The sequence below is a fragment of the Syngnathoides biaculeatus genome, chromosome 6 (genome assembly GCF_019802595.1).
Source record: "Syngnathoides biaculeatus isolate LvHL_M chromosome 6, ASM1980259v1, whole genome shotgun sequence".
Classification (NCBI taxonomy): domain Eukaryota; kingdom Metazoa; phylum Chordata; class Actinopteri; order Syngnathiformes; family Syngnathidae; genus Syngnathoides; species Syngnathoides biaculeatus.
Genome location: NC_084645.1, coordinates 2,787,231 through 2,797,769, shown reverse-complemented (window position 1 = coordinate 2,797,769; position 10,539 = coordinate 2,787,231). Strand labels below are relative to the sequence as shown.

The window sequence follows — 10,539 nt, the reverse complement described above, 5'->3', positions numbered from 1 at the left end:
TGTATTAGTTCTACCTTCAACTTTAACGCCACTCCCACACCATGAAAGTAAGTAAAAAAGGTTTCTTGGGTTCGCTAACTTCTGCCGCAAGGTTTATTGTTGATTTCAGCACGATAGCTTCACCCTCGCACAGCCTTCTTGGGATTCAGCTTGTGAGCTCACTTATAAAAACCTAAAGACTAAATTTGCCTCAGCCCCTATCCTCACTATACCAAATTCCAACCGTCAGTTTGTGGTTGAGGTCGATGAGTCTGATTTTGGGGTTTGGGTGGTTCTCTCGCAGAGAAATCCCATGGATGGCAAGTTACTTGGCAAGCTATTTGTTTCCCACTTTAGACCCTGAATCTGTGGTTCCATCCGTGTTGGCCCTGGTGAGATGCTGTAAGAGGACGTTGACACGGGCCCGGCGTATGTTGCTGTGCCGGGGAAGCTCCTATAAGGTTGCGGCAGACTGTAGGAGGACTCCAGTCCCTGCTTACAGGGTGGGCCAGCGGGTTTGGCTCTCACGCAAACACCTGCCCGTCTGGGGGGGACTCCCATGAGTTACTTCCTAGGTTCATAGGGTCGTTTCCTTTTGCATAAATTGTCAACCCGGTGAATATGAAGTTGAGAATCTGCTCAGGCCGGCTTGTGTGTGTCCGTTAATCCCCACTGCCAGGCCTCCTCCCCCCTCCAATTTGTGGACGGGTGTCCGGTCTATTCTGTGTGGCGTCTGCTGTCCTTGCACTTTCGGTGGAGGGGAGTGCAGTGTCTCGGTTACAGATTCAATCATAAAGACCAAAGAAGCAAAGACAGAAAGCCTGGCTAGGGTAAAAACTCTGTAACGTAAAAACGTTGACAGTCTCACTGTAGTTTAAAAGCACTCAGGTACTATTTGGCTGATCATATGCAGCCTCTAGAGTCAAGTACGTTAACCCTGCAAAACACTAATGACACACCCAGACAAATAGGCACACAAAACGCACACACACGCATGCTCATGCACATGCACACACCCACACACATTCATATATAATAACTAACTTGAAGTAATGTATTTTTTGTCTTCATGTGTGAAAGGAGTGTTAATTAGTGATGCTTCCCATAACCGTCGAATACCCGAATGTATTGTGCAACCATGGTTATATAAGTTGTTTTTCACTCACCTGTTTTTCACTCACTTGTTTTTCTGGTCAAGACGTCTTGACCGTTTCACTATCGTGTTCGCATGCATACACTCACTTGTTTTTCTCATATAAGTTGTGTTTCACTATCTTGTTCACATGCTTACCAAAGACGAACATTGTTGTGGGATGTCTCGACAGTTATGGCTGCGTAAGATGTTTCTCAGAGCCTGAAGTACACACTTAGGTGTCAATAGTAAATCGGCTACAATTGTTGCTCATATGATTGATTTCACGCAATGTCAACTGTGTTTTGAGAACTTGCATTTGGTCGAAATAAATATGCCAGTTATTGAGGCTAAATAGAATTTGGGAATGTTGGTCTTTTGTTGAGTGTCGTCTTTGTCTCCTGAGCGCCGACCAGCACCGATTCTTTCAATAAAACAATGTGCAATTAATGTAATAATACAATGCTCAACGGGTAAATTGCTTGTAAGAACAGTAACGCTTATTTATCTTGGTGTTCACTGTTTACAATTCTTCCTAATTTAGTAATTTGCAAAGATGACAACATAATGACTTAGCAATGATAAACTCATGCACACACCTTATTCATACACAGCTTCAAGGGATTGCTGAGGGAGCACTAAGGATCAAAGCGTCAACCTGCAAGACTGGCACAAGCACCCCACATTTTTTATTTAGTTATTTATTCTATGTAAAAAGGATTGTAAACTCCTAAGGCTGTAGTTTTATGAACAAATAATCTGGAATGAAAATTTTGACAGAGAGGATGAGTACCGATCTTCAAGGCGAGTTGAAAAATTAACTTCTGGAGACATTTAAAAACAACATGTTGCAGATACAAAGGTCTTTTATCACTTTTAGTATTAAAATCTCTAAAATAGTTGAAGGACGTGTGACAGTTTTAGATGGTTTTGTGGCATTAATATAATTAGAATACTGCACACAACCAGCATTGTTAGAAAATAATGAGAACAGATTGTAAGGGAGATGTAATCATTGAGTTTTATGACAAGATATTAATGTGAAATACCATAAACCTGTGAAACAATAATAAAAACAAATCTACTGTACTCAGTCACTGGTTTTACTTAAGTGGGCAATGTACAGCATGAAATATTTCAAGTAAATATGTTTGAATAAATTCTGGATGAACTACACTTTTTGCATATTTCTTTTTTTTCACACTGAGTGTCTGATGCGTTTCTTGGAACAGCAACAGGCATGTGGTCTGTGAAATCAACCCCCACCCCTTCTCGATAAGGATCTGGTGAGGGTTGGAGGTGGTATGCTTCTGGTTAGTGATGTAAGGGGGTGTAGCAGCACAACCCTCTCAGTCTGCACCAATGGAAATATGGGCTTGGTTCAACACCCATTTTCTGAGGTTTTGCTACAAAATGTGCTTATCAAATCCCTCTGCTTTCATTAGTGCAGAAGTCCTTAACTCGTGCAATCGCTGCTTTCGGAAAACTCAAGAGTCAATTTATCATGAGGTAAGAATATCTTTATTTTCGTGCTACTGGAGTCACATTTTGTTGAGCTAATAAAAATTAGGCGTATTATATTAAGCTTCTGCTGGTGCTGGAGATGATGATGATGATGATGCTCATGTCCATTATAATGCATGCATTAAAAATGCATTAAATATATCTTATTTAAAATATGTTGGAGGGGGGAATTTTACAGCTTCAGTAAGTCTAATACCTATTGCTCAAGGAAAAATGTACTACGACGGCCACAGATATTACTACCAATTAATCATCATCATTATATTAGCTGTGCAATAAAAAAATTTTAACCAAGAATTTCCTGTTAGGTCAAGAAAATATCATATTCAAATATTACTTATTAAATATATTATATATTATTTATTAAATGTACTTTAACAACTACTCCCAGTACGACAGCTCTTACTAATGATCACAAAATCTTCTCACAAGTCAATGTAAATTAAAAAAATGTCCTAATTATTAGTGAAGTAGACTATATTTCATTTTTTATTGTGTTTGCTGGATAATTTGAATATATTACTAAATAATAGTAATAGCTTGGATGAAAAGCAAGTCGATTGATTAGATGTATGAGGATAGGCTAACTTACTTTTAACCATGGGGAATTTCCCTCTATTTTATTGTTCTAACAATCATTCTCCATTCCAGTGCTGATGATGATACCACGTCTTACCCAGTTCAGAGAAATGAGAATGGCATTCATAACAAAGCCACTGTCAATGGCAAACCCCTGAATGGGAATGGGGTCAATGGTAAGGCCATTAACCATGTCAGTGTCAATGGAAATTGTTTTCCTGTCACAAACAAGAACCACAGGAAGACATGGGAAGTGAAGCCTTCCTTGATGGCTGATAACACTGCCAATCCCATAAGGGCAATTGTGGATGGGATGAAGGTCTCCCCAAACCCAGAAAAAGCCATGATCGCCCTTTCGATAGGTGAGAAGCTTCTTTGTGAGTACTGTAAATCCATGAACGAAAAACCAAACGAAAACACCATAACAGGACAATGACTTTCTCTGCAACTACTAAAACTGTCTCTTTCTGAAAGAAGACACTCTCTGACTCTGTTAACATAGAGTTTCTTTTTTCCACATATTCTTTTTAGGGGATCCAACTGTCTTTGGTAATCTTCCTACAGATGATGCAGTGCTTCAAGCCATGAAAGATGCTATAGATTCACACCAGTATAACGGCTATGCTCCTTCGGTTGGTGAGTTTTACATGTCAGAAAATGCCTCAAAACCCAAAACACATCCTATATATGAATGTATCTTTTTCTTTACCTCACAACATCCATCAACCTTTTCTTTGGTCTTCCTCTCGCTCTTTTGCCTGGCAGCTCCATCCTCAGCACCCTTCTACCAATATACTCACTCTCTCGCCTCTGAAAATGTAGAAACCATTGAAGTCTGCTCTCTCTAACCTTGTCTTCAAAATATCCAACATTGTCTGTCCCTCGAATGAGCTTGTTTCTAATTCTATCCAACCTGTTCACCCCAAGCAGGAACCTCAGCATCTTCATTTCTGCTACCTCCAGTTTTGCTTCCTGTTGTTTCTTCAGTGCCATGATCTCAAATATGTACATCATGGCCGGCCTCACCACTGTTTTATAAACATTGCCCTTCATCCTAGCGGAGACCCTTCGGTCACTTAGAACACCAGACACCTTACGTCAACTGTTCCACCCAGCTTGGACCGGTTTCTTCACTTCCTTACCGCACTCTTCATTGCTCTGTATTGTTGATCCCAAGCATTTAATGTCGTCCACCCTCGCTATCTCTTCTCCCTGGAGCTTCACTCTTCCTCCTCCACCCCTCACATTCATGCACATATATTCTGTTTTACTACGGCTAATCTTCATTCCTCTCCTTTCCAGTGCGTGCCCCTGTCTTTATAATTCTTCCTCCGCCTGCTCACTGCTTTCACTGCAGATCACAATATCATCTGCAAACATCATAGTCCAAGGGGATTCCAGTCTAACCTCATCTGTCAGCCTATCCATTACTACCGCAAACAGGAAAGGGCTCAGCACGGATACCTGGTACAGTTCCACATCCACCTTAAATTCTTCTGACACACCTACGGCACATTTCACCGCTGTTTTGCTCCCCTCATGCATGTCCTACACTATTCCAACATATTTCTCCCCGACACCAGACTTGCGCGTCCAATACCACAGTTTCTCTCTTGTTACTCTGTCATAGGCTTTCTCTAGTTCTACAAAAACATAATGTAGCTCCTTCTGATCTTCTCAGTACTTTTCCATGAGGATCTGTGGTACTCTTTCTAGGCATGAAACTATACTGTTGCTTGTAGATACTTCTGTCCTGAGTCTAGCTTCAACTACTCTTTCCCATAACTTCATTGGGTGGCGCTTCATCTTCATTCCTCTATAGTTTCCACAGCTCTGAACATCGCCTCTGTTCTTAAAAATGGGAACTAGCACACTTTTCCTCCATTCGTCTGGCATCTTCTCTCCCACTAGTATTCTATTGAATAAGTTGGTCAAAAACTCCATAGCTACCTCTCCAAATTGCTTCCATACCGCCACTGGTATGTGATCAGGACTGTCTTTCCATTTTCATTCTGTTCAGCGCCTTTGTAACTACCCCCTTACTCATCATTGCCAATTCCTGTTCATCCACGCTTCCCTCTTCTACTCTACCTTCTCTCCCATTTTCTTCATTCGTTAACTTCTCAAAGTAATCGTTCCATGGACTTAGCACCCTACTGGAACCAGTGAACATATTTCCATTGCTATCCTTAATCACCTTTACTTGCTGCACATCCTTCCCATCTCTTTCCCTCTGTCTGGCCAACCTGTAGCGATCCTTTTCTTCGTTTTTCGTATCCAACCTGATGTACATGTTGTCATATGCCTCGTGTTCAGCCTTCGCCACCTATACCTTTGCCCTACGTTGCATCTCAATGTATTCCTTCCGCCTCTCCTGAGTCCTCTCCATGTCCCACGTCTTTTTCGCTAATCTCTTTCCTTGGATGACTTCCTGTATTTTGGGGATCCACCACCAAGTCTCCTTCTCCCCTTTCCTACCAGAAGATCTCCTGGCTCTCTGAGTACCTTGGCAGTAGTATTCCAGTCATCCTGAAGCTCTTCCTGTCCATCTCGAGCCTGTCTCACCTCTTTTCGAAAGGCCACACAACATTCTTCCTTTCTCAGCTTCCACCACATGGTTCTCTGCTCTATCTTTTTCTTCTTAATCTTCCTACCCACTACCAGAGTCATCCTACACACCACCATCCTATGCTGTCGAGCTACACTCTCCCCGACCTGTACCTTACAATCAGTAACGTCCTTCAGATTACATTGCACAAAATATAATCCACCTCCGTGCTTGTACTTCTTGTAAATCCCTTGTTTGTCCCGCTATAATCCTGTTTCTTCTGGAAATAAGTGTTCACCACTGCCAATTCCATCCTTTTTGCCAAGTCCACCACCATCTGACCCTCAAAGTTCCTTTGCTGAATGCTGTACTTACCCATCACTTCTTCATTGCCCCTGTTTCCTTCGCCAATATGTTCATTGATATCTGCACTAATCACAAACCTCTCTTTGGGATGCTCAGGACTAATGTTCCCTCTAAGATGCGCAATTGTGCAATTGTGCACATGAAAACCAATCCAGCGCAGTGAACCATAGCCTGACTTTTTTTTTTTAAACACGGCATTATGCGGTCTCTAACAAGCTACTGCTCGGCCACACTATGCCACACACTCTACTTCCTTGTTTATCTGACACCGGCCACCTCCGGCTCTTAAAGAGGTACACTCATAATTACAAACACTGCCCACCACCGGTGCTTTAGTTAGAAACACATGTAGAGCAAAGACGAGTTAGACATGCTGCTTATGTGTACTCTCGATAATAATGGCAAAAGTAAAAAAGAAAAAAAAGAGAATGATGTTGCATTCATGAATGTCAGAGGATGTGAATAATAATAATAATAAAGAAATAGTGGATGAAATTTTCTCTTTTTTTTAGTAAAGTAGAAAGTACAGGATGAGATGGTGTGTAATGTTAAAATTCCAGCTTGGCGCAGCCTGATAGAGGATGAAAGCAGGGACAATACAGTGCACAAAAAGCTAATTCTGTATTTTAAAATGGGAAACATCATAACATTAACCTTAAAACTGTTTGGTAGCATCATTCAGCTTTCAAAATGCATTCCTAAAGATCTTCTACAAGCAATAATTCTGTTTTACACCAACAAAAACAGATTCGGTTATCATTGTGGGTTAAAAATAAATAAATGAAACAAAGTTGGATGTGACATTTCAAATTTATAGTTCATAGTTGGCTTGGTTTGGTTAGCAATGGATTTTTTTGTTTGTTGACATTTTCATTGCAAGTTTGCAAAAACACATTCTTAATTGTTCTTAAAATTTTCTGATGGTAATGTCCATCCATCCATTCTCTTCATCATTTATCCTCATGAGGGTCACGGGGAGTGCTGGAGCCTATCCCAGCTGTCAACGGGCAGGAGGCAGGGTACACCCCGAACTGGTTGTCAAACCAATCGCAGGGCATGACGGTACTGTAAATACTGTAATCTGAATCTTTTAATGAGGCATGTAACTTCAATAGACACCAATCTTACCACAGTGCATACGCCTGATGTTGCTCACTGTGGTCAAAGGGGGCGCTCACGGGTTTAGCGTGTTTGCTCAGATGTAAAAAATTTGAGGGAACGTTGCTCAGGACTACTTTGTCTCATTCTTTCCAGAAGTTAAAGTTAAAGTCAGATAAAAGCAATCAAATAAACACAGTCCGCACATAAGGTACACATATCACATACTACCTGTGTGAAAATATAAAGGATATAGCAATTTAAAGGATATGTGGATGGAAGGTATTCAAACCACAATGCCCCTCACTATAGTAGTTGAAGGTTGAGTCCACATTTGATGTTTGGTCCTCGTTGTATACTCTATGTAGGTAATGTTGTCAGCGCGCTAGGCTAACTTAGGCTGAGCAGCTTCAATGCGAACAATACAGCACCAATTTGGGTACTAAGATGTCCTAAAATAAGAATTATTAAACTTCCTATAAGTCCTCACGGCCCTTGTCGTACATGTTATGAAGTTACTCACGTTCGATGTTTCTTCAACAGCACGGTTTGTTCACAAACGCATCCCGTTGTTAGAGAGCTAAGCTAAGGTGGTCCGGACCTATAAGTTTCTACTTGCCCAACTTCCTATTAAGTACTCACGGTCCTCGTAAACGAAACGTAGATTTTGCTGGTCGTGTAAGTACTAACGTTTTAAATATTACCTCCGCTCAGTTAAATATTGGAATACAGACGTGTTTTCTTGTTAGTGATCTGGTCTAGCCTAACATAGGCTAATATATATATATATATAAAATAATTATTATTGTTAATTATTTTATAATTATTGAATATGTGCATTAATGAGAGGGTGGAGGAGAAAGAATGAGGCTACAGGTAGAAGAGATGGCAAGGGTGGATGACTTCACATACTTGGGGTCCACAATCCAGAATAATGGTGAGTGTGATAAAGAAATGAAGAAACAGGTCCAAGCAAGTTGGAACATCTACCGGAATGTCTCTGGTATGTTATGTGACAGAAGACACTGAAGGGCAAAATTTATACCAAAGTGGTGAGGCCCACCATGATGTATGGATTAGAGATGCTCGCACTGAAGAGACAACAGGAAGGTGGTGGTGGTACAAATGAAGATGTTGAGGTTCTCTCAAGAAGTGAGCAGGTTGGATAGCATGAGAAATGAGCAAATTAGAGTGACAGCCGAAGTTGGATGTTTTGGAGACAAAGTTGGAGAGAGCAGACTTTGATGGTTTGGATATGTCCAGAGGCGGCAGAGTCAGTACATTCGTCGAAGGGCACTAAGGATGGAACTGCCAGGCAAAAGAGCAAGAGGAAGACCAAAGCGAAGGTTGATGGATGTTGTGAGGGAAAACATAAGGGTGGTGTTAGAGAGGAAGATATAGAAGATAGGTCATATGGAAAAAGATGACGTGCTATGGTGACCCCAAACAGGACAACCCCAAAGGTAAAGAAGAAGAGGATTCTTTTGTTTTATTATTTGCTAATTATGGTATTCTGTTTACTGTGGTGGGATCGTTTTAGTTTCAATCTGACATCATGTGTACAACATCAGTAATGACCTGCCAACACAGCAGTGTGTGGGTAATGTAAGCTTCTTTTGCTTATAGATGTAAAAATAAATTCTTTCTCTCTGCCTAATAAGTGCTGACATACAGTAAAGAAAATAAGTATTTGAACACCCTGCTATATTGTATGTTCTCCCACTTAGAAATCATGTAGGGTTCTGAAATTTTCATCATAGGTGCATGTCTACTGTGTGAGAGATAATCGCAAAAGACAAATCCATAAATCACAATGTATGATTTTTTTAAAATGATTTATTTGTGTGATACATCTGCAAATATGTATTTGAACACCTGAGAAAACCAATGCTAATATTTGGTACAGTCGTCTTTGTTTGCAATTACAGAGGTGAAACGTTTCCTGTAGTTGTTCAAAAGGTTTGCACACATTGCAGGAGGGATTTTGGCCCACTCTTCCACACAGATCTTCTCTAGATCAGACAGGTTTCTGGGCTGACGCTGAGAAACGCGGAATTTCAGCTCCCTCCAAAGGTTTTCTATTGGGTTTAGGTCTGGAGACTGGCTAGGCCATGCCAGAACCCTGATATGCTTCTTACGGAGCCATTCCTTGGTTTTCCTGGCTGTGTGCTTCGGATCATTGTCATGTTGAAAGAGCCAGCCACGACATATCTTCAATGTTCTGACTGAGGGAAAGAGGTTGTTCCCAAAATCTCCCAATACATGGCTGGGGTCATCCTCTCCTTAATACAGTGTAGTCGTCCTGTCCCATGTGCAGAAAAACACCCCCAAAGCATGTTCTTGGGATGGAACTCGTCATTCGTCTTCCTCCAAACATGGTTTGAATTATGACCAAAAAGTTCCATTTTGGTCTCATCTGACCACAAACCTTTCTCCGATGACTCCTCTGTATTATCCAAATGGTTATTGGCAAACTTAAGACGGGCCTTGAAATGTGCTGGTTTAAGCAGGGGAACCTTCCATTCCATACATGATTTCAAACCATAACGTCTTAGTGTGAACGGTGGTCCCAGCTCTTTTCAGGTCATTGACCAAGTCCTGTCGTGTAGTCCTGGGAGGATTCATCACCTTTCTAAGGATCATTGAGACCCCACGAGGTGACATCTTGCATGGGGGTTCCACTCCGATTGAGAGTGACCGTCATGTTGAGCTTCTTCCATTTTCTAATGATTGCTCCAACAGTGGACCTTTTTTCACCAAGCTGCTTGGCAATTTCTCCATAGCCCTTTCCAGCCGTGTGGAGTTGTACAATTTTGTCTTTGATGTCTTTGGACAGCTCTTTGGTCTTGGAGGTTTTGGATGTTGCAGGTTTGAGTCTTACTGATTGTATGGGGTGGACAGGTATCTTTATGCAGCTAACGACTTCACACAGGTGCATCTAGTTCAGTATAATACATGGAGTGGAGGACTTTTGAAGGTGTACTAACAGGTCTTTGAGGGTCAGAATTCTTGCTGATAGACAGGTGTTCAAATACTTATTTGCAGCTGTATCACACAAATAGATTATTAAAAAGCATACGTTGTGATTTCTGGGTTTTTCTTTTTAGATTATCTCTTCTCACAGTGGATATGCACCTACGATGAAAATTCCAAACTTATCCATGATTTCTAAGTGGGAGGACTTGCAATATAGCAGGGCGTTCACATACTTATTTCATTCACTGTATATACTAAAACGTGCTAACAATGTAACCAGAATAATCTAGTTTATGTCATTTGATAAGTCACACAATAATATTGCACAAAGCTATGC

The 10,539-nt window shown here is 41.0% G+C and overlaps 1 protein-coding gene across 1 annotated transcript in view; it reads left to right on the top strand.

The window, feature by feature from the left end:
* The first annotated feature begins 2,502 nt into the window (after positions 1-2,502).
* Positions 2,503-10,539, top strand: part of tat (tyrosine aminotransferase) — a 74,771-nt gene continuing 66,734 nt past the window's right edge. Inside the window, exons 1-3 of the mRNA XM_061823325.1 lie at positions 2,503-2,620; positions 3,287-3,576; positions 3,746-3,850. Coding sequence (XP_061679309.1) covers positions 2,616-2,620; positions 3,287-3,576; positions 3,746-3,850 — 400 coding nt within the window. The 5' untranslated portion in view covers positions 2,503-2,615. The remainder of the gene's footprint in view (positions 2,621-3,286; positions 3,577-3,745; positions 3,851-10,539) is intronic.